The following is a 25,094-nucleotide window of genomic DNA, read 5'->3' as shown; positions in this document are numbered from 1 at the left end:
ATATTTTAGATGCGGTAAGGCAAATTTTCCAACACGTGTGCATTAGAGTGAGACAAAGATATAAGGTGGTAAATCATATAATGAGGAACGATATGCAACGCATAGCAGTATACGTGTCAGAAGTGCCGCATGTTACATCGGTCACGTTGAAGGAGTGGAAAGGCGAAAAATGGAGAACCTCACTCAACTAGAACAGAACATTGTGGCACAATCATCGCGTGTATCAATGTTGGGTGAATATTTCGCATGAACACAACAGTGCGATGACCTTATCGAGCAATTGGAAGAACGCAGTCGCGACTCTATCGGAAATAAACATTCCTTAGTAGCTCGAATCGCGCGGCTCGAGGGACTGAAGAAGCGATTAGAAAGACGCTTTATCCATATTGGTGGCGAGTATGCAGGGTGGAATAACGGTCGAAGAACTCTCTTGGCGAGAGATAAATTCCGGCTATATCGAACCACAACGATTCTTGGAAGACGCTAGCATCATAGTGCTCGATCATGTGCAAAAGTTAAGGGGGGAGGGTCAAGTAAAATGACCAAAAAATTGATTTTTTTGTTTGCTTAAATCAATAGTTTTTGATGTATAGAATATGCTCCTACACTTTTAGAATGAAATTCGAACTCTAAATATCGTTATAGCGTCGGTTTTAGTGACGCGCTCCGGCCGGGCGCCAAGCGCGGGTATACGAGCGCGCGTACAGACGTTTTATCTTTCGGTCCCTTGGCATAATATCTTTAGGATGTTTGCTATTTGACAATTGATAGTCAGTAACAGTAACAGTAACAGTATATATCTATAGGTAGTGGTTGCTTTGATAAGATAGCGTCCCGAGATGAACAAAGGAAAGATCGTGCTCTAATTGTCAGTATTTCTGCGTCATTCGTGTCAAGCAGTCGTTTTAAATTTCATTTTTGAACTTTGCAAACGTGAAAATGAGTAGAAAAGTAAGTGCCGATGAACCTAATTATCGCCCAAATTATCCACATCGACGAAAATCCGTGGGAATCAGTGGAGCGGCGCAGCCTCCAGAGCACCAAAGAGGCAACGACAGCTGGTAAAGAGGAACAAGCGGCTTTGCTCGAGCAATTAGAGGAAAAGGAAGGCATATTGTATAGACCTGGCATCGCAGACTGATATAAATCAACTGTAAGTTTCCACAAACACTATTTTCCCGTACCGAAAACTTTAAACGCGTTTTTCTCAAAACGCGAAATTTTGAGCGCCGTGGAATCTAGCTCAGTGAATTTTCAAACAATCGATATGAACTTGTAGATACATATACTTTAACATCTTCTCCTCAGCATGAACCTAACGGATTGTGAAACTGTTTGCAATAAACAGTTGTGTTTTGTAATAAACAGTTGTTTTTTGCAATTGTTTGTAAAGAAAAAAGTCGTTTTTTTAAATTGCTATTATTTTCTCAATTAAAAATTTTTTTCTTAAATAGGTTCATGCTGAGCATTTTTGTATAAATTTATGAAAATTTCCCCGAATTTTGATTTCAGATGATTACAGCGGTCTCTGCAATCCACGGCGCGTTCGTGAGAAGGCAACTTCAACTAGCTACTGCTCAATGAATTTTCATTATTTTTACATAAAAAAATTCCTGTGTGCAGTTTAAATACTATATAAAAACATGCACTAATTTTCAAAACAATCGATTTATTATTCTCTTCGAAAAAAAATCGCAAAATTTAGGTCATTTACTTGACCCTCCCCCCTTAATAAATGAACATGAAAGTGTGAAATTGAATACTGTGTTCAATGGCGAATTTGTGGCGGGTGAGAAGACCGCCAATAAAAGTATCAATACACGAAACCGAGCACTCTTTCGTACGTCCAATCTGAAAGAGTGGTTTGCACGATTCGTTATCGAGCCCACCTTGGCATCTCTTGAAGAGTTCCAGGTGCGCGACAGTGGATGGGCGTTGTCTCGTATACTGGACTTGACGGTTAACATTAACAAATATAGCCCTATGCACGCGGGATGTCACGTCAAATTACCGAAAGAAATTATGGTGAAGAGAGCAGTGGTAAACGTGCAAAGTAACAATGTCGCATGTTTTGCATGATCAGTGGTTGCCGCTCTGTACCCGGCAGAAAGACACGTAAAGCGGCAATCATCGTATCCCCATTATACCACAGTACTAAATCTCCAAGGCATAGAATTTCTCATGACATTGAAGCAAGTCAACAAGTTTGAAGAGCTCAACAATGTCTTAATCAACATATACTATATGAATGAATGTGGGAAACAAAAAAATGAAAAAGAAAGATCATTAAGTATCGTTTCACTGCGTCTCACCGATGATAGGAAGACCCGGCACATCAATCTACTGTACGTACCACAAGATAATGGCTTGGGCCACTTCACGTGGATCAAGAACCTGTCTCGGCTAGTTGGCATCCAACTTAGCAGCAATAAACGAAAAAAATATATTTGCGATCGGTAAGTACGTTGTATTATAATAAATACGCTGTCTTTTGACCAGAAGTAATAGATCTCTTCATTCATGCAGGTGTCTGCACTACTTCTCCTCCAACGGGAGATTGAAGGCTCACTCCGTAGATTACACAAAACTAAACGATTGTGCCATCGTTTTACCGAACGAGGACAACAAGTGGCTGCGTTTCGACAACCACAGCAGGAAGAAGCGGATGCCGTTTGTCGTATACGCCGACTTGGAGTGTGCATTGGAGAAAAGAGAAGCGGAAAAATCCGGCACATACCCATATCACCATCACAAGGCATATAGTGCTGCGTACTACGTGCGGTGTTCATACGACAACTCATTATCCGCGTATCGATATTATCGCGGCACCGACTGTATATCGTGGTTTGTCGAAGAACTGAAAGCTCTAGCATTTCGCGTAAAAGCATTTCTAACCGCTAATGTGCCCATGGAAAATCTAACGAGAGAACAGGAAGTAACATACCATAGGGCGACACACTGTCATATCTGCGAAAAGCCATTCACGCAAGACGAGACGCGAGTACGCGATCATTGGCATCTGACCGGTCGGTACAGAGGTCCTGCGCATTCAAATTGTAATCTAAATTATAAAGAGTCCTATACTATTCCGATAGTATTTCACAATTTATCCGGCTACGATTCACATTTTATAATCAAAGAATTGGCTAATAATTTCAAGGGCACAATTGATCTACTACCGATTACAAAAAAAAAGTACATTTCGTTTGCCAAAAATGTTAACGAGGCAGATGCAGTATTTCAAAACCACGTAAAATTGCGCTTTATTGATTCGTTATGATTTCTGAGTAGTAGTCTGGATAAATTGGCATCGTTTCTCAGCAAAGACAAACTCAAAATTTCAGAATTCTCTAATTTATCAATCGAGGATTTCGACCTATTGACACGAAAAGGCGTCTTCCCGTACGTGTACGTGGACTGCGAAAAGTTGCAAGATACCCGCTTACCACCGCGAGAATCATTCTACAGTTCCTTAACGGGTGACACGATATCCGAGAGCGCTTACGCGCACGCCGAGGACATCTGGCAGCGGTTCGCCATTCAAACGTTAGACGAATACAGTGACTTGTATTTGAAAACCGATGTGTTATTATTGGCCGACATTTTTGAAAATTTTCGCGATAGTTGCATCACGAGTTATGGTCTCGGTGCGGCATATTACTATACGCTACCGGGCTTCACGTGGGACGCGATGCTCAAGCATACGCGTATAAATTTCGAACTGCTCACCGATATCGATATGGTTATGTTCATAGAACGCGGCATACGCGGCGGCCTGAGTCAGTGTTCAAACAGGTACGCCCGTGCCAACAATAAATACATGGAGTCGTACGATTCATCGAAACCATCGTCGTACTTGACTTACTTTGACGTTAATAATTTATACGGTTGGGCAATGTCTCAACCTCTGCCCTATGCAGATTTTCAATGGGTCGACGACGTCTCGGACTTCGACGTGAACGCTATCGCTCCTGATTCGTCCACCGGTTACATTCTGGAGGTCGATCTCGAATATCCACAGCATCTGCACGATGCGCACATTGACCTACCATTCTGTCCGACGCGTGATAAGCCGCCGGGCAAGCGGCAGAACAAGTTATTCGCAACGTTATATGATAAGGGACGTTACGTGATACACTACCACAACCTGCAACAGTGTACGCGTCACGGCGTGCGGATAACAAAAATTCATCGCGTATTACAATTCGCGCAATCCGCATGGCTTCGTAGGTACATTGAACTCAATACACAATTTCGAATGCGCGCGACCAACGATTTCGAAAAAAATTTGTACAAATTGATGAACAATGCGGTATTTGGAAAAACTATGGAAAATGTACGCAATCATATGGATGTAAAGCTTGTAATGAAATGGAACGGAAAGTACAGTGCGGAGGCACTGATCACTAAACCAAATTTCCATAGCCGGAGCGTCTTTTCAGAAAACCTGGTCGCGATTGAACTGCGCAAATTCGAGGTGAAATTCAACAAACCAATCTACGTGGGTATGTGCATACTCGACATATCCAAGACGTGTTTGTACGAATTTCATCACAAGTATATGGTACCTCTTTATCGCGACAAATGCAGGATCATGTACACGGATACGGATAGTTTAATTTACCATATCGAGTGCGACGACGTGTACGAGAAAATGAAACATAATGTTGCGAGATTCAATACGGGCGATTACGAGGTCGATAATGCGTATGGAATGCCACTCGCAAATAAAAAGGTACCCGGTTTGATGAAGGACGAAAACAACGGCGCGATAATGACAGAGTTCGTCGGGCTTAGAGTGAAGATGTACGCTGAGAGTGGTCGGTAGGAAAGACACCAAAAAAGCAAAAGGTGTCAAGAGTAATGTCGTATCGAAAGCGATAACATTTGAAGACTACACGCGATGTCTGAAAGATCATACGGAAGTGACGCGACGCCAATGCATAAGATCAAAATTGCATGAGGTATACACTGTGTCAGAGCCGAAAACGCTCTAAGTCCGTACGACGATAAGCGTTATGGTATAGACGGTTCTAACGACACGTTACCATGAGGACATTATCGGATACCATTGTAAATAGTGTGTGTACTTAGCGTAGATAGGAAATACAGGTTTTGTAATGTTCATATAATATTGTATATTTTTGTCGTAGATATTCCATTACAATAAGAAATATATTTCTAAACTACATTGTCCTTGTGTATCCATGAATTGTACGAATCATCGAATCCTAGCCATTTCACGTAAACCTCGGCACCTTTCCTACGTAACACCTTTTCCACGAGATATATGTCCGGATTAGCAACGCGATGCAATTCGTGTGCGTAGAATCCTCCGGCGACTGGCTCGCCGCGCGAATCCTCGATGAGATAGGTCACGGGATTAGTCGTCTGCACCTTGATGATTCTAAATACCTCGGTCGTCCAGTTTGGCGTGTAGCCCTTGTCGAAGACCGTCTTGTACTTGCTGACGTGTACCGGGTCACCTACTGTGAATCGCGCCGGGGCTGCCATCTTTACGTTGCTGTACACCGTGGCCAAGAGTTTATTCGCGATCTTGGGCGTTACATCGATGGGTCGCATACCGATCGTCCGATGTTTTCGCGCGTTGTACTTTGCGATGAGCTGCTGTAGTTCGTCGATCCATCTATAGTTTCCATTGAGTGTAAACATTTTCCACACGTCGTTCTTTAGCGTACGATTGAACCGTTCCACGACCGAGGCTTTCATGGGTGAATACGTAGAATAGTGATTGATATCATGTTTCATCAGGAGCCGCTGCACGTCAGCATTGTAGAATTCCTTTCCTCTGTCAGTATGCAAATTGTTTGGATATCTTCCATCCTTCCGAAATATCTTTGCAAACGTATCGGCTGTCTCGCTTCCGCATTTACTCGTGAGCGGTACGGTCCATGCATACTTGCTCAACACGTCGATAATGGTGAGTATATATTTGTAGCCGCTGTTAAAACGTGAGTACGGGCGCATCTCCACTACGTTAGCTTGCCACAGGTCATCGTATCCGCGAACTATGACGCGTCTTCGTGGAAAAGTTCTTCTCGCCGGCATGCAGTTCCTCGACGAGTCGCCGTTTCTCGGAATTGACAATCTTTTTACGTCCATTGAATTTTGGCGATACAATCAACGACTGTTAGACGTGTAGTTATATGTCTCAAACTGTTTGTAAACGTCTTTGACCTGTTCGACGCCCTTCCAGAGCTGTTCTTGAGCCGTTCGGCGCCATTCTTGCCCCGTTCATCACTGTTCCAGACCCTTTCTTGAGCCGTTCGTCACCGTTCCAGATCCATTCGACACTGTTCGTTATCCGTTCGTTGCTGTTCTATTAGTCGTTTCTGATGCAGCAATAGTCGCCAGCAGGAGGCGAAGTTCCTTTATCGCAGCCCATAACGCTTGCGTGTCCTTCTCGAACGCAATACTCAGCTTTCTCTCAAATTCTGTATGTTGATTCCGCAACACTTTACCATAATGTTCCACGTAGTTTGTTGACAGCGTCGGTATCAGCCTCAGGCTGCGCTACACGACGAATTTTGCGCGACTGTGCATCAAAATCAGCAGCGTGGCGACACAATGCGTTTTCACGTACGTAGTTTTTCATTACTTCACTGAACTGATAATACAAATTGTTCATCGGTGTCTCCCTTCTTTCTAGTAATACACCAAATGTGTTGATTGGCATGTTGATGCACACGAACGACTGATTCGTTTCGTTGATGTACTGTTTAATTTATAATGAGACCTGCCTCGCGAAGTTCTTCGTTAAGCGACACAACAATCTCTCGGACACCACCCAGGACAGGGCTAATTCACTTTTGTCTTAGCAGGTGTAAGTGCTGACTGTGCAGCATCTCTCCGGTGCTTGCAGCGTGCTTTCAGTCAGTCAATCTCCAGTCGAGCGAAGAGTCTCGAGTGTGCAAGTACATATAAGAAGTGAAGAGTGCAAGTAATTATAAGTGGACGAAACATGGATTTCCCGACGATCAAAGGGTTCATCAACATCGAACACATGAAGTAGACGAGGTGGGAGCGAAGGGGGAGGGAGTACCTCGCGAACTATTTTGACAACATGTTGGATATCCTCAAAGGCAAGGATATTTTCCAACTGAGGCGATTATTCGGAATAAAGGAGAGGGCGATGCCGGAGGAAAAGTGGAACGATGATGATGACGTAGGTGAGTATTTTATGTATTTTTTACATGTTATACAACTGCGTTCTGTTACTAATAAACGACTTTGTTTCAGAAATAATATATGATAGGAAGAGAGCGAGGAGAGGAGGAGGAGGAGAACGTGTTGATAGAGGAGTTTCGCAAAAGATTGAAAATTGTGGACGAGGAGGAAATAGGTATTTTTTTCCTTTTTTCACGGTATTATTTTCCTTTTTTCATGGTATTATGTTATCTGTGGCGCCTTTTCAGAACTAGTATATAAGCGAAAGAGAACAAGGATAGAGGAGGATGATTTAGGTTTTAGGTATGTTACTCTCATAGAAACGAGAGTCGGACAACAAGGCACGGTCAACCAAACTATTAACCACACCAATCTTTTGACTCTCAGGGTGGTTAGAGAAAAAATTAATATACCTGCCTGAGAATGTTGGTTTTCTATACCAGTCAGTTATTAACCGGTCTCCATCTTTAATGACTGTGTGGTGTCTAGAAAATTTATCTTATTTTCCATCTCAACTTCACAGGTGAAATTCAATCTACCGTGATAACTATTAAATATCTTTAGGGTGTCGTCAATTTTGTCCATAGGTAAAACTGTTAAGATGTCATCTACATATCTGTAGTAAAAAGTAACATTGCCACCGTACGCACAATCTTGAGCAATAATTGTTACCCTGATAAATTTATAGAAAAACATAAGAAAGAGAAGACATGACGTCCAATTTCGTGACACTACACTACCTGAAAATAATAGTTTTTGTAGCAAAAAATTTGTTAAGATTCTGTTTGTTGGGAGTCTCTGCGCAGGCGTTAAAAAGAACCTTAGAAAGTTTGGCCGCAATGCAATTTTCACGATTCCAAAAAAGCTTGACAGACTCATCAGACGCGGTAAGGACAAACCTAAAAAAGAAGAAACAACCGGCGTAGTCTACAAAATTGATTGCACCGCATGTCACGCGTGTTACATCGGCCAAACTAAAAGGCATTTAAAAACGCGCATTAAAGAGCATATGTCAGACATTAATAGGCACCCGGATAATCTTTCGGTTATAAGCCAACATAGAATTGTCAATAGTCATGAGTTTAGTTGGAATAATGTAAATATTCTGCACAAAGAAGATCATTTCAAAAAGCGAGAAATAGCGGAAATGATTTTTATAAAGCAGAGCAGTGATGCTATTAACTCGCAACAGGACACAAACAATCTTCCAAGTATATACGATAATATTTTGACGAAAGCTCGTGATTTCCGAACGACTAGGCCGATCAGTAGCGTTTGAACTGTGAAACCTAGTGCGGTGCGATAGTGCTGGTTGTCACTGTCCAAGTTTTCTTTATTTTATTGTACCATCCTGAAGGGTTACTTTCTGGAAGTAAGTGCTGTTTTATAAATTTGATCAGCGTGTATGAGTGTTTTTATTTATTTTTTTGTCTAACTGCTTCAGAGAGTGACTCTTCTTATCACTTGAAAAGGACCCGAAACTTCGTGGTCGAAACGTCGTGTAAATATACAATTACCTTGCCAGTCTGGTCGGAAATAAACAAGTATTACATTGGAATTCAACTGGCGTTGTCAAATATTACTGAATTGTTTGTTCACTTTCGATTAAAGTAGTTTCGAAAAAGTCTTAAATTTCGATTAAAGCAGAAAATAATTTGTATTTACCTGTTTTGTGCTTTTGGTTAAAATAAAGAATACTTTGTATTTATAAAAAAACTTCTATATATTAATGATTCACTGCTTTAAATAAATTTTGTTCGTTCATATTCAAAATAACTACTATATTTTCGAAACTTATGTCTCCTTATGTGTATAATTACCGGTTATATTTTCTGAAAGTGGAGCCCCAGACATATATGCTCGGTTTTTAGCCCGCTTTGCGAGAGGGCGGGGAGGGAGGGGCTTCGCACTCCGGTTTTTAACAACATTCAGTTAGCACAATATATCTGTAAAATTTCATCACAATCGAAAGGGGATAGTATACTAAAGTTGAGCCTGGAAGGGTAACCTGGAAGTTTAGCTTTAAATCAGAAATAGGTTTGGGTTAGGTTATATTTTCCGAACCTGGAGCCCCGGACACATACGCTCGGTTTTCAGCCCGCTTCGCGGGAGGGCGGGGGGCAGGGCCCCTTCCCCCCGCCGAAGCCAGGTAACGAATTTCACACAGATTTTGATCACTTGGTACATGGCACGGATCCCGGCGGGGGGAGGGGCAAAGCCCCTGCCCCCCGCCCTCCCGCGAAGCGGGCTGAAAACGATGCCGATACCATCCCTCACCGCCTCCTATGTCATTCGTCCGAGGTGTCCGAGGTATAAGTACATCATAATAAATCCTTTTCAGAAGTCTTCTCCTTGTCAGTTGACTTTCGTTCGGCTATGTTGCTAGTTGCGATGTGTTAGAAAGTAAACGATGAAGCTTCATGAATTTTTAAATCTTACACATAATAAGCAGCAGCTGAATATTTGTGTGAAAAGGAAGTCATCCGTCGAGAAATGTCCACAGTGCAACACAATTATAAATATCGCATATGAATCCAATATATCAAGATCAAGTCCTCACTTCGCGTAGATAGCTGAAAATTCGTGCGAAATCATTACACTTCTTTTGTTAATAACTTTTTAATAACCAACGAGCGACGGCTAAAACCTTCTGAAGGTCACTCAGGACATTGACTTTGACAACATTTGTCAGGGTCAAGGTCTTGATTTGCGTAGACAGCTGGAAATTCGTGCAAAATCATTAAACCTTTTTTTATTAATTTCTTCGCTAGGAGGCGTTTCCGCACAAAATCCTTCCACCCACACCTTCCTCGCCTCTACCTCTATATATCCTAAAACTTTCATGAAAATCGGAGGGGGGGCTATTCGGAAGTCTTACCAACCCACCTCCAATGACCTTAATCTTGACATATGTTGTCAAGGTTACCCTCCTGAGTGACCTTCAAGAGGTTTCAGCCGGTGACTTGTTTATAAAAAAGTTATTAACCAACAAGTTTCGAAAATATAGTAGTTATTTTGAATATCAACGGACAAAAATTATTTAAGGCAGTGAATTATTAATATATAGAATAGTTTTTTTATAAATACAAAGTATTCTTTATTTTAACCAAAAGCACAAAACAGGTAAATACAAATTATTCTCTGCTTTAATTGAAAGTAAAAACTTCTTTACTCGAAATTAAAGACTTTTTCGAAACGACTTTAATCGAAAGTAAAAACAAGTAAGTTTAATTTTAAGATTTTTTAATTGGATTAAAATTTAGATTTAGCATCTCTTTAAAATAAACATTGTAGCTATATACACGGCTGCGTCTAAGTCGTCCAAATTCCTACAACGTATAAAGAACAATAATATTTATTCATTAAAAGAATTACCTCATGATTTAAATAACGAAATCTGTCTTTAACATTGTGCTTCCTCTCATCTGTATATGCATTTTTTAAGGTAAAAGCCAAAGTGTCATGCAAAAATTCCTCGAAAATTGCATTTATATATGCAAAATTTACAATGTCTCTCTCTCTCTCTCTCTCTCGCTTGCTCTCGCTCTCTCTCTCTCTCTCTCTCTCTCTTGTATGTACTTTACAAACAAAAAGAACGTAAAACAAGAAAAAAATAGTTATATTCGATTCCAACACATATATTTCCTTCTTAAATGTACAAGGTGTCGAAAAATGATTATTTCATACTACAAGACGTTTAGATTATGTCCTCATATTACAATGTTTACAATTCCCCCCTCCCTAACGGGGATTCCACTTCCGGAAAATATAATCTAATCCAAACATTCCAAACCTATTTAAAATTATGTTCTATTCATTAAACTTTTTTTGTTGATAACCTTGTTATAAACAACGACCGCCGGTTAAAACCTCTTGAAGGTCACTCAGGAGGGTGACCTTGACAACATATGTCAAGGTCAAGGTCATTGGATGTGGGTCCCCTAAACAGGAGTTTTATCAAATAATCCTTTGTATTCTGATATTATATTGCCAAATACTTTTGATGAATTTGTTACGTCCAGAGAACAGTTCCTTGCTTTCACGAAACATAGCGATATATTTGTTTTTCCTTGTCAGATAATGTGGCGCGACGTGTCGATCCGGTCGCATGTGGCTAATAGGGTCTGCCACACGTGTCCGGGCAGGTGCGATATTAGATCCCGATATTAAACCCCTTGATTTTTAATGATTATTCTTGAATTAAAAGACAATAAGCCGCAACGCAACAAATTCGGTCGCGTGTGACTGATAGGCTCGCGGTGTCAGTATGGGATATCGCTCTAACGGGAAGAGAAATGATACAGCTGCACCGGATCATCCCTGGGTAAATACCCTCACAGGAGCCGCGAGTTCAGATACACGTGTACCGGTGCGAGATTCGGTCAGGAAGTTATCCTTAAGATGGCTTAAGAGAACTATCTGCGAACGTCTTAGCGCCTCATAGACCCGACTGTCGATAGCTGCAGTTAATTAACGAATGGTCCCCGAAAAGTAGTTCCCGGAAAAGATACCCCTCTTCCACACTATTCCTATCATATAAAAAGGCGACGACCACCTTGAAAAAGGGCCTTTTCATTCTGTCAGCTTTCGCGAATATAAGCATCACTTATCTTGTTGTTGTGCGGAAGTTTCGTTAAACTCAGTGCCGCCCTAGTACAAAGATTTCCAAGGTGGAATAACACCAGCTCGGTTGCGCGAGTTCTACATTTGACACTCTGGTCTCCGTCCTGGATACCAACACGCCCTGCAGAGCACAGGAACTTCCCACCGGTCGGCATTTCATCAATTGGTTCGCAACCGGAATCAAAGGTCGTTTTCTTCGAGACTACACTCCTGCAAACAATGCCTTCCAACAAAAGATCCCGCAGTGCGTCTCCCTCTTCGGGAACGTTTCGTGGGGATCAAGGGCTGTCGTCTGGGGGGGCATGCATCCGCGGAACCACCGCGAAAAAGGAACGCTACCGAAACATATCCGCGGTCCCCCTCTGCGTCCTCTACATGTTCATCAATATTAATATTAGATCCCTCACGGCCTCCCTCCTCCGCCTCTTCCGTCTAGCTCATTTCCTCCCCTTCCTCTCGGGCATCGCCATCCTCCTCTATCCAGATTTTAGAACCATTAACCCAATCTCCTACTCCGTCTTCTGCTTCCTCAACATCTTCTGTTTCTTCTTCCTCTTCATCTCATTCCCGACCATCAACCCCTTCAAGGAATTCTCTTTCTCCATCCCCTCCTCCTTCTCTTTCATCGCCACCTTCCTGTTATTTCTCTTATTCCAACTCCTCATCACGGGCATCTCGGGTCACTCCTTGTACAACACCCTCCTCCATCTAGGCATCACCGCCTAGTTCTCCCCGATACTCTCTCTCCATTTCCCCAGCTCCCTCCTCCCTGATATCCCGACATTTCTCACCTATTCAACCCGGTGATTTTGAAGATTTCCCAACTTCCCCTCCTCTTTCTCCGTCACGCTCGGTGGATTTCATCACCGAGAGAATCGATCCCCCTGCCATCGTTCCCTCTGAGCATACAATCAGAGAGTTCGTCCGCCGTTCACTTGGCTCTCGGTGAACGGTTCCTTGACCTTTTCCCTCATCACTTTCTCTCTTCCACCTGATGCCCTCATCCTAGGTCCCGAATTCGTTAACATTCCCATCCTCAGGGCCGCCCTTCGCCACACAGACACGGCCGTCGGGATACCCCTCATAGTCAGGGGACGGCCTTATCCAATCATCATCCCGGTCACCCTACTCCGCCGTTATTTTTTAAGTGAGCGATAATGTTAGAATAAATATAAAACATTTTCGATACTGAACATGATACATTCTACTGCTAGATAATTTTAATCTGCCACCAAATGCTATAAGCACCCCAAATAATATTCGCATTTCCATTTACACATTTTATAAAAAAAAGAAGGAAAACGAAACCACGGTATAATGTACGCAAATTTAATTTCCTTTTTGCAAATATAATGTTTATAAACTAACAAAAATAAGGATATGTTAATTATTTGAGTTCCCTCTACTCATCTCCATTTTCGGCAGGTCGTACCGGTCCTATCCCAGGTAAAAGGGATTCAGTTCCTTGACCAAAAAAAGGACCTACGGGTTTAGGGTAAGATCGACCCCCGTGGTCGTTAACCTTTAAGCCGGAACACTGTGGTCAGTCTGACTCGTGCTTTGGGGCCTAAGTACAACAAGGTACGAGAGGCGTTCTATTGCGTCCTTCCTTCGAACTCACCGAGCTCTGGACGTAACAAATCCAATTTAGAAAAATTAAACAAGCCAGAATTTCAAGTACAAGATATAAAAGATGACACAGAAATTACATTAGATGATGAAGATGTATGTGTTGAGCCACTAAATAAGCGATTTCGAATGAAAGATAAGGAAGATTATACAAAAACTACATTGGGAGATCAACACGAAGCAATATTAACTCAAATTAATAAAGAAAATTATAGTGATTATGAACAATGTGCTATACAACCATTATATGAAAATAAATCAAATAATGTAGCAGCTTCATATCAAATGGTAAAAGTTTCTAATTTGGTTAATTATTTACATTAACGGAGCAACCTCGAATGACCTTGATTTTGACATATGTTGTCAAGGTCACCCTTCTAAGTGATCTTCAAAAGGTTTTAGCCGTCGCTTATTGTTTATTAAAAAGTTATTAACAAAAGAAGTTTCGAAAATATAGTAGTTCTTTTGAATATTGAAAGACAAACGATGAATATGAACGAAGGAAGGAAAGTGATTTAACCTAACCTAACCTACCCTGGTTATATTTTCCGAAACTGGAGCCCCGGACACATATACGCTCGTTTTTCAGCCCGTTTCGCGGGAGGGCGGGAGGTAGGGCCTTCACCCCTCCCCCCGCCGGGATCTGTGCCGTGTACCAGGTGATCAAAATCTGTACAGTGAAAACTGTAACACCGGCCCCAGCGGGGGAGGGGCTTTGCCCCTCTCCCCCGCCCTCCCGCGAAGCGGGCTGAAAACGAGCGTATGTCCGGGGCTCTAGTTTCGGAAAATATAATCTAACCCAAACCTATTTCTGATTTAAAGGTAAAATTCCATCAAATATAATCTTTCGTAAATGTATATGATATCGTAAAATTATGCTCTATTCACTAAACTTTTTTGTTAATAACGTTTTAACAAACAACGACGGGTGAAACCTAGTGCGGATTATTCGGGAAGATAACTTTTGTAATATATGTCAAACTCAAGTCCTTGCTTTGCGTGGAGGGCTGAAAATTCGTGCAAAATCATTAAACATCTTTTGTTAATAACTTTTTAATAAACAATGGGCGACGGCTAAAACCTTTTGAAGGTCACTCAGGAGGGTGATCTCTATAATATATGTCAAGGTTAAGATCATCCGAGGTTGCTCCGTTAACCTAAATGATTATCAATGACCAACATCAAAGCAGAGAAGTTAAACTTTATGAGTATGAATTTATTAAATGTCGCTTGATGTCTAAACATTCACAATATAGATTAAACCTACAATATATATTTTATTTATTAAATAATGCGAATATGCGCCAATTAAGTCGTGGAATTTATCATAAAATGAATGTCAGTAATCAACGAGTTCGTTATACAGCTGCGGATCTAAAAGCAATGTCGAAAGAATTATTAGAATCTAATTTAAGTACAATATTCTTCACACTTCGGAATACTGAACAATATTGGCGTAGACCGCGCAGTGATTTACATTGTATGATGCAACATTATGGACCTGCAACATTTTTTCTTACATTAAGTCCTAGTGAATGGTTGTGGGAGGATTTAGGTGAATACATTCGTGAAGTAAATGGATGGTATGATTCCTCTTTATGCACCAGTGTACTTGTTGCAAGAGATCCTGTATCAACATCTAGATTTCCTGATAATAAGTTCCGAGCAATGATTGACTTCATTTGTTCCAAAGACCATCCCATTAGAGAAGTATCACATTATTTTTGGCGAAGAGAATATCAAGGTAGAGGTATACAACATTTTCATTTATTAATTTGGATTAAAGATGCACCAACTTTTGATGAATCTTCTATTGAAGAAGTTTCTAAATTTATCTTACAACACATAATTTGTAAAATGCCGAATCAACACGTTGCACCGTTACTTTATAGACGAGTGAATACACATCAACGACATAAACATAATGTGTCTTCGTTCTAAAAAGATACAAAATTCTAAAATATGCAAAGTTGTTCGTGTGTGTCGTTTTGGATTTCCTCGTGTTATCACTAAAACATTGAACATGAGAGATGTTGTGAGTTCAATAGCAGGAAAACAACTAAAACATAGAAGTAGACTTTATGATCTACCTCGAACGGATGATGAAGTTAATATAAATGATTATAATCCTATACTTCTTACTGCATGGGAAGGAAATATGGATATACAATTTATTAGCGAAAAATCATCCTTGCTTACTTGGTACATTACTAAATATATGAATAAAGCAGCAAAATCTGAGTTGTCTGATCCTATCCTTAATAGCAAAAATAAAGAAAATAAATCAATAGCGTCTTATCTTTGGAATGTTGCCTTACGATTCACTAATAATAGAGAATGTGGAGCTCTTGAAGCTGCTGATACATTGTTAGGTATTCCTTTGTATGGAACGGATCGAAACACAGTTATTAGATAGTTAGATGTTAATGAAATACGATATAGAAAATTGAAAAGTTATAAAGAAATTGAAGCTCTTAATGGTGAATCTACAGATTGTGATTCTTTAATAGATAATCATTATCCAAATAGACCGAAAGAATCAGAAAATATGTCTCTTTATCACTTTGCACAATGGTACGATATCTGTAGAAACAAACCTCAAAATAAAAATATTATAAGTTATAAACTAAATAATAATTATTATATAAAACAACGCCAATGTAAATGTCTTATTAATTATTATAAGTTTGATGTTAATATACAACCAGAAAAATATTGTTTTTTATTATTGCTTATGTTTCAACTATGGCGAACACTAGAGGATCTTAAAAATGAAAGTGACACTTATGCAAAATCATTTCACAAAATAAAATTACATGTTACAGAAGGTTTACAATATCATGAAAACCTAAAGGATTTGCAAAAAGCATTTGAAAATGCAAAACAATTAGTTTAGCAATGTTTAGATGAGAATTTAGAAAAACAACATATATCATAAGATGATCCGGAAAATCCTATAGGTGCTCAAAATATAGAAGCTAGTGATGCAATGGAAGATTTTAAGAATCTTAATGATAAAATTGATAAAGAAATCGATGTATGTGAGATGATTGCTAACTTGAACATGGATCAAAAAAGAGTATTTGATAAAGTTATCAGTATTATACAATCAGATGAATCAATATTACGATTGTATATTAAGCCAGCGGCACACGGAGCGTTTTTTCCTGCTGGATTGCTTGCGTGCTCCTGTGCTTGTTCCCTTGCTGGCTGCGTTACTAGAAATGGCTCGTCTGCTGGCTGCGCTGCTGGTTGCTCTGCTGGATTTTCGTATTAGATTAGGTGCTATTTTTCTTGCGTGGTCCTGTGCTGGCTCATTGTCAGAGCCAATCAGGACATTGCCTTAGATTACGTGACTAAAGTTTCTTCTGACTTTAAAAGTATCGCTTGTCGAGTGAGAAGGAAATATGGCATCGACTACGTGCAAAGCAAGTGAGAGAAAGAAATGGACAAACGATGCCATTTTTGCTTTAATAGAAGCCTACAAAGAGCAATCATGTTTATATGCGATAAACACACCTAATTATCATAATAAACATATGCGAAGTCAGGCGCTACAAAAAGTGTGTGCTGCTGTTTCGCTAGTTAGATCTGGAACTACGGAAAACGAGTGCTTAACCAAGTTTCATAATTTGCGGAACCAATTTAATATCGAAAATGCTAAAGTAAAAGCATCAATAAAATCAGGAGCTGGTACTGATGACGTACGTATGGAAATCTAACCTCTTATCGTTCCTGTCATGTCATGTTAATATCATGTTAGTTTCGTTACAGTTTATCTTTTAAAATATTTACAGATATACAAACCGAATCTATGGCACTTTAATTATTTGCAATACTTAGACAGTTATTTCACACCTCGGAAAAGCAGGAATTCCATAGAGAAAAAGTCTACAGAAAACTCTTTCATTGCAACTGAGGTAAAATGCGATGATCTTTTATACTGAGAATGAATACATTTGTGAATAACTACAAATTTTTGTTATAATCTAAGTTAGAACTGTATTGTATTCTTCTCCTTAATATTGAATAAGTATGTTTTATATTTTATACTATTTATGTATATTTCTACCATAGATTGACATATCGCCAGAAACTCAACAATTTACTGAAATGCATGTCGATGAAGAACTTTCGAGAGAAGAATGGTTAGAAGATGAATATATAGTGACTACTATTAATGAATCTATAATCGAATCAGATTCACAGCCCGCTCATTCATCACAAACTGTAGTTGCATTAACCAATGACCAGTCATCAATTGTTAAACCTCACCTTGCTATCAAATCTAAGACTCCAGAGAGAACATCTTGCTCTAAAAACATTATTCGCCCATCTCCTGCTATCAGTCTAACAACTTCCACGTCTTCAGGAGTTAGCAGTTGCATGCGTTCTGCACCTCTATTAACTAAAAATGCAAAGAAACGCAAAGCAAGTAATGAAAATACTTACATTGATATTATAGAAAAAATGACTGATACGTTAAAGCAACCCATAGTTGTACAGTCATCAGATACAGCCGCAAATAGTCTTTCATATAATGTATCAGATCCTGTGGATGCCTGTATGGCATTTATTGGATCAATATTGAAGCGTTTAAACAATGAAATATTAAAACTGGATATAATGCATACATTGGTTCAAACAGTTGTGAATGCCCAGCATGCAACATTTGGAAACTACAAATCGCACATAAATGTATCTTCTTTTAATATTATTTAATAAAATTTATAATATTGTTTAATAATATTGTTTAATAGAATTTCATTTTTAGTTTTGATGCGTGTTAAAAATATTCATATACTAATAGGTGTACTGTATTTTATTCTTCTCTAAGTAGTGTTTAATGTTTTAAAGTATATTATAGTTTATTAGTAGTTATTCATTATACATCGAATATATCATACAGTGAATAATTATAACATAGTTAAAATAATAAAGCTAATTTGGTTATTTTTGGAAATTATTTAGTTTTCATTTTTAGTTTAAAGGCATTTTGCATGATACAATAACCTCACAGTGTGTAATTATGGGAGATGATGCTTTCCGACTAATTGACTGCAATATTTTAGATAAATATTTCATTACAAATAAATACCGCAAATAAAACAGCAACTTGAATTACAGTTAAGAACTACACTTCGCACAAAAATAAAGGGAACACCTAAATTTTTCTTAAAAACGAAGCCCACTTTGAATTAACGTAACTTCCGTCCAAATGATCGCAGAAAAATGAAAAAAAAAACAAATTAAAGGTCAGAATGTCTACTTTTACGTCCTGTAGGTTAAAATGTCGAACGTATCCATTTTTTATGTTATGTTACTCGGAAAAAAAATTACAAAATTTTCAAATTTCTTTTCCGTGTTTCCGCAATAATCTTGACGAGGAGAAATTTTTCTCGAAATTCCTCACATCGGAACTGGAAAGTACAACTCTTCCCCTTTAATTTGCTTCTTTAAACATCTGGATACGATTTTTTTTAACTGAGTTATTGAAGTTTAAAAAAAAACCCATTTTCAACTTTGACAGCTTATATCTCACGAACCAATCAACCTTCTGCAAGTAAAAAAAAGCAAATTAAAGGGTAAAGATCCAACTTTAACATGATATTATCAGATTTAATGAATAGTTACTTTTACGAGAATTTATTCCCGTTTTGCGAAGCCATAAAAATACCAAGAAACGACATGTTTAGACAAAGGAATGTGGAACACATGGATCACGTCGCCCAGGTGACCCGACTTAAGATTTTAAAGTCGAAACCTTACTAAATAAAAACCTACTTGGACTTTTCAATTTTATCAATTTTTAATCGAGATATTGCATGCTAAACATTGTCTATGTTTCGGACATCACGTTTACCGCAATCGCAGTATTTCCACAAAGTGCAAAAAACATAAGAAATAAGATTTTTATTTAAAATATCGATATCTCAGCTTACAATATTATCTTTTTTCTCTTTAAAAAAAATTTTTTTTATTATTTTTATTTTAATTGTTTTTTATTTCTTTTAATTTAAATTTTTTTATTTCTTTTAATTTTCATCTTTTTTATCTTTTTAAAAATTTTTATCATTAATATTGCGTGTTCCCGCCACGACTTCGAATAACAGCGTCTAAGCGTTGACGCATATTGATGCAGCATTGGATTTCCCGCTGCGGAATTTCTATCCATATCTCACGCAATGCAGCGCCAAGCTCTTCAAGATTTGCTGGCGGTACTGGGCGCTGTCTCAATGTACGGCCAACAATGTCCCAAACGTGCTCTATTGGGTTAAGATTAGGGCTGTTAGGAGCGTGGTTCAGTAAGGTTATGTCATTCTCCAGGAAAAACTGTCGGCTCGTGTTAGCAGTATGAGGACCAGCGTTATCTTGCATTAAGACAAATTGCCTACCAAAACGGTGTCTTAAGGGCAGCACGTGCGGTCTCAATACCTCATCCATATAACGTTGGGCAGTCATTCCTGGAGGTGGTACAATGACCAAATCGGATCGTTGTTATACGAAATTGCAGCCCAAACCATTACACCTGCATAGGCTCTTACTGATCGTACGCAGTTTGAGTTGAACCGTTCCCTTCTGCGAGGCCAGACACGTTCCCTACCATCATTATTGTACAAACAAAATCGAGATTCGTCAGAGAACCATACTCGTGTCCATTGTCTGAAGCGCCAAGTAACGTATGTACGTGCGTATTCAAACGCGCATATCGGTGATTACGATTTAGAAACGGCACTCGAGCAGGCCTTCGAGCACGCATACCGGCATTGTGTAGCCAGTTTCTAATCGTTTGTACTACTATTCTTTGTCCTGTCGTTACTTGTAATTCATTCCTCAGCTGTCTCGCGGTTATCATTCGTTGGGACGCGTTTCTGACGATTCGTCTGTCAACTCGGGCAGTGATAATTCGCCGGCGACCTTGGCCTGCTCGTCTGCCAAGTTCATTTGTTTCTTGGTAACGAGACCAGGCGCGGTTAATTACCGATACGGATACCCCTAACTGATTAGCAACATGTCTTTGAGAGTGTCCTTCTTGTAGAAAAGTAACGACTCTCATTACTTCGGGCTCTGACAAGTAACGTCGAGGCATGATGTGACGAGTTCTAAAAAGTGAAGCTTCGCGCGTTACCTCCACTCTACCTCCTCCAACTCGGCGAGCCGTGAGCCGCGTCTAGCAGTTCTACATACTAGAGATGCCACATTCTGAAGTCGGTCGCGTGACGCACGTTTAACTTACAAGCAAAATCGCTAGTTGCATCAGTAGATGTATCAAACATAAAAGACGTTTAAAAGTAAAAAGACTGTGGTGACAATCACTTTTTCAGATAATACACGTAGTTTCGCGAGATCTTCATTTTCATCGCATCACGTAGCAGAAATCCACGTGCTGCTTGTCACAAAACGAGAGAGGTCAACAAAGTTGCACCTCGCTGTAGCAGACGATCAGTATATTTTGAACTTTGAAAAACACGCACGAGTCGACTTGCACGCGCGAAAAGCATTGGGTGTAATTAACTAGATTGCCGACGGAGTAGTCATTCTTGCTCTAAAACGTTTTGTCTAGAGAACCTCAAGTAAGAGTATGGACATCGTGGATCGAAAATGGCGTTCGTATGGTCACTATCTATAAGGAGTATACAATATAACCTTCCTTACTTTAGGATTAAAAATATTAGTGTAAGAAAAGTAAGCGAAATGACTGGGTATTGTGTACGAGGTTGTACAAATAAGGATAAAAGATGTTACATGGCAACTTTGCCAACAAATGCAGAAAAATGAGCAGTATGGATATCCTTGGTGGAAAAATTTCTCAGATTTTTTCAGGATGTCTCAGAATTTTTTTTAGAATTGGAACGATTCTTATTCCTCATAACTTAGACAATCAGAAATATTCTAAAAAATTATTACTATTTTACAGAAATGTTCATACTTAGAGATGTTGAAATATTCTCAAAATTCTCACCCAGTTATTTCTGAAAAATTCTGAAAAATTATTATTTTCTCAATATTTTTCAGAAATGACTGGATGAGAATTTTCAGTATCTCTATGTATGAAAATTTATAAAACATAATAAAAAGTAATGATTTTTCAAATTTGTTTAGATTTTCTGATTTATTCTGAGAAAAGTTCCAATTTTTTTAGAAAATATGATAAATTTTTCCACCAGGAATATTTATTTTATAAATATATTGTTATTTTCACAATTACTGTTAGGTGCAATTTCTTTTTCTAACAAAGATGTATTTTATTTAGTAGAGTCCCTTAATTGATAAACCTCAAATCCACCATTTTCGATCCTACCAATCAGGTGCGAATCCACGATGTCCATACTCTTACTTGAGGTTCTCTAATGGCAGCAAGCACGCAAATCCATCTAGCTATCCAGCACGAAAACAAGCATCGTGTGCCGCTGGCTTTAGTGGAGAAGGTGGTACTGGAAAAAGTTTCTTAATTAAAACTATTAAATGCTGGATAAAACAACATATGAACAAGGATACTGCTATTGCTGCACCTACTGGTATTGCGGCATTTATTAATGGTTTGACGGTTCATAGATTACTTCAATTGTCAGTTGAACATGGTCATACTCCTAAGTATAAACAATTGTCTGATCACGTATTGAAAGTTTTACGTGCAGGCCTAAAAAATGTTATTCTTTTCATTATTGATGAAATATCGATGATATCTAACTTGACTTTTATGTATATACATCTTCGATTGTCTGAAATATTTAATACCGCTGATTGTAATGATGGTTGGGTTGGTCGAAAACATATTCTTTTATTTGGGGATTTGCTTCAATTACCTCCTGTACATGAAGATCCTATTTTTGTACAGTTGTCAAAGCAGAAAATTGATAAATATCTAGGATCTTTAGGTACTATTGATATGTGGACTAATTTATTTGATTATGATGAATTGAGAATTAATATGCGCCAACAAGGAGATGATACTTATCGCAAATTATTATCGAGAGTTCGTATTGGTCTATTGACGAAGTCTGATAATGAAATTCTTGAAAGGAGAAAATTATTGTTTAAAAATAATTCTTTCGAGTCTAGATTAAATGAATTATGTGATTTTATTAATAATTTGCCATTGAATACTGCTTGTTTACTGCTTACTTGTCATATGTGTGACGTTCTGAATAATGCAATGTTAAATCGCATTGCATCGAAAGAAATAGTATTAACTGCTGAAGATACTATTGATTGTATTCAATATGTTAAAAAGAAAGTTTTAAAAATATTGGCAAATAATGATGATGATAATTCAAGAACAGCTGGACTTTCAAAAAATATTAAAATTAAAATTGGTGCTAAAGTTATGATAAGACGTAATATTGATGCCAGTTTCTCGTTAATGGTACAATTGCTACAGTACTTTCAATATCATACAATACATCTACCAATTATATAGAAAAAATTAAACTTCTTTTAACGTCAGGTCTAGAATATTTCATTGAAAGAGTAAATGTCAAAATTGAAATAATAGACAAAGCTTATGTTATTAGAAAACAATTTCCATTGTCTTTGAGTTATGGAATTACCATACACAAAAGTCAAGGCCTGAGTTTGCAACATGCAATTATGGACATAGGTAATTGTATATTTAATAAAGGTCAAGCTTACGTAGCATTGTCGCGAGTAATATCTTTAAAAGGATTGTATTTAATTAATTATGACCCTTCAGCTTGAAAAGCTAGTGAAGAAGCCATTATTGAATACAATCGGTTAAAAAGAATACATGAACCTAATGCACAAATAATTGCTATTTCAAAAGAGAGTTATTGTAAAATAAAAGATGATTCGTGGATGGTGCTAAAAATAATTTATTCTATTCAAGAGTATAAAATAGTTCGAGAAAATACTATTTGGATCATACGCGGTTTAAAAAATAAAGATGAAGTTTCATGCTACGCAAATGCAGTGTTACAGTGTTTGTTACATTTCAATGTTGTCAGAAAACAATTATTACAGTATGATAAACTAAATATTTTACGTACATTAGCACATAGCTATGAAAACGGAGTGCAGAACTTAAATGTATATGCATTACGGGAATCTTTAGGAGAAATATTTTTCGGTTAACATAGTAAAACGAGATACTTCTGAATTTATTATAGCACTTTGCACACAATATGATCACATAAAAAGTCTGGTTGAGCATCAAGTAACATACATTAAACGATGCAAAATTTGTGGTGATACGAAAACTATTATTAAAAATAATAGTGTTATTTCAATCCCTATTAATAATTGGGTAAATCTACCAATTAGCGTACCCACCTCCTATCATCTTGTCCTTGACATATATTATAGAGGTCACCCTCCTGAGTGACCTTCAAAAGGTTTTAGCCGTCGGTCGTTGTTTACTAAAGTTATTAACAAAAGAAGTTTAATGATTTTGCACAAATTTTCAGCCGTCCACGACAAGCAAAAGGTTATATTTTTCGAAACTGGACACATACGCTCGGTTTCAGCCTGCTTCGTGGGAGGGCGGGGGCAGGGGCTTCGCCCCCCCCCCCGCCAGAACCAGTGTAACAGATTTTACCGTACAGATTTTGATCACCTGGTACACGGCACGGATCCCGGCGAGGGGGGGGGGGGTCGAAGTCCCTGCCCCCCATCCTTCCGCGAAGCGGGCTGAAAACGAGCGTATGTTTCCGAGGCTTCAGTTTCGGAAAATATAACCTAACCAGGTTACGTTAGGTTAGGTTAGGTTAAAGCAGAGAATACTTTTTATTTAACTGTTTATGCTTTTGGTTAAAGTGAAGAATACTTTGTACTTATATTAAAAGAAACTATTCTATATATTAACGATTCACTGCTTTAAATGACTTTCCTTCCTTCGTTCATATACATATTCGTCGTTTATATCTTTCAATATGCAAAATAGCTACTATATTTGCAAAATTTCTTTTGTTAATAACTTTTTCATAAACAACGATCGACGGCTAAAACCTAGTGCAGGTTATTCGGGAAGGTGACCTTTGTAACATATGTCAATATTATGTTCTTGGTTCGCGTGGACACCTGAATATTCGTGCAAAATCATTAAACTTCTTTTGTTAATAACTTTTTATTAAACAACGACCGACGGTTAAAACTTACACAATGTTACTCAGAGAGGTGACCTCTATAATATATGTCAAGGACAAGGTGATAGGAGGCGGGTACGCTAATCGGTAGATTTACCAATAATTGTAAAAAGAGAAGTTATGACATTAATGATTTATTAAATCTTACATTTTCTCACTGGAGTCAGTTAAACGAATCATGTAGTAATTGTACAGGAAATGATATATTAGTTAAAAGTGTATTAACATCGATAAAAGACATAATTATTATCCATTTCATGTTTACATTAACAGGTGATACGTTGGCAAAAGCAGAGAAGTTCAATTTACGCTCTGTTCCAACAACAAAAGTATTAATAGCTGGACAAGTATATAAGGTGATGAGTGCTATATTCCATCACGGATCGTGCATTGAAAAGGGGCATTATATAAATATTTGCAGAGAAGGAACATCTTGGATTGAAGCAGACGATATGCATATTAAAAAAAGGCAGTGGCCGAGAGGTGCTAAAGATATCTGTTTACTGTTTTTACAAAAAATTGATAAAAAATAATGCTAATATTATCAGAGAA

At 38.4% G+C, this 25,094-nt stretch overlaps 1 protein-coding gene and 1 pseudogene across 1 annotated transcript; both read left to right on the top strand.

The window, feature by feature from the left end:
- The first annotated feature begins 961 nt into the window (after positions 1-961).
- LOC105282745 lies at positions 962-5,053 on the top strand. Its single transcript, XM_026974713.1, has 5 exons — positions 962-1,109; positions 2,084-2,456; positions 2,527-3,195; positions 3,292-4,824; positions 4,981-5,053. Exons 1-5 carry the CDS (start codon positions 962-964, stop codon positions 5,051-5,053), a joined length of 2,796 nt encoding a protein of 931 aa, XP_026830514.1.
- A 9,828-nt stretch (positions 5,054-14,881) lies between these two features.
- On the top strand, positions 14,882-23,777 carry LOC113563269 (annotated as a pseudogene).
- The last annotated feature ends 1,317 nt before the right edge of the window (positions 23,778-25,094 follow it).

The sequence above is a fragment of the Ooceraea biroi genome, chromosome 13 (assembly GCF_003672135.1).
Source record: "Ooceraea biroi isolate clonal line C1 chromosome 13, Obir_v5.4, whole genome shotgun sequence".
NCBI lineage: Eukaryota > Metazoa > Arthropoda > Insecta > Hymenoptera > Formicidae > Ooceraea > Ooceraea biroi.
This window is presented reverse-complemented; position numbering and strand designations above follow the sequence as displayed.

What these genes read in the sequence shown, in the direction of transcription:
- LOC105282745 (XM_026974713.1), top strand. Translation starts at nt 962, where the DNA reads ATGAACCTAATTATCGCCCAAATTATCCACATCGACGAAAATCCGTGG. An exon ending in GCAATTAGAGGAAAAGGAAG is followed by an intron (nt 1,110 to 2,083) that starts GCATATTGTATA and finishes TTGCATGATCAG; the next exon opens with TGGTTGCCGCTCTGTACCCG. An exon ending in ATGTACGCTGAGAGTGGTCG is followed by an intron (nt 4,825 to 4,980) that starts GTAGGAAAGACA and finishes ACACTGTGTCAG; the next exon opens with AGCCGAAAACGCTCTAAGTC.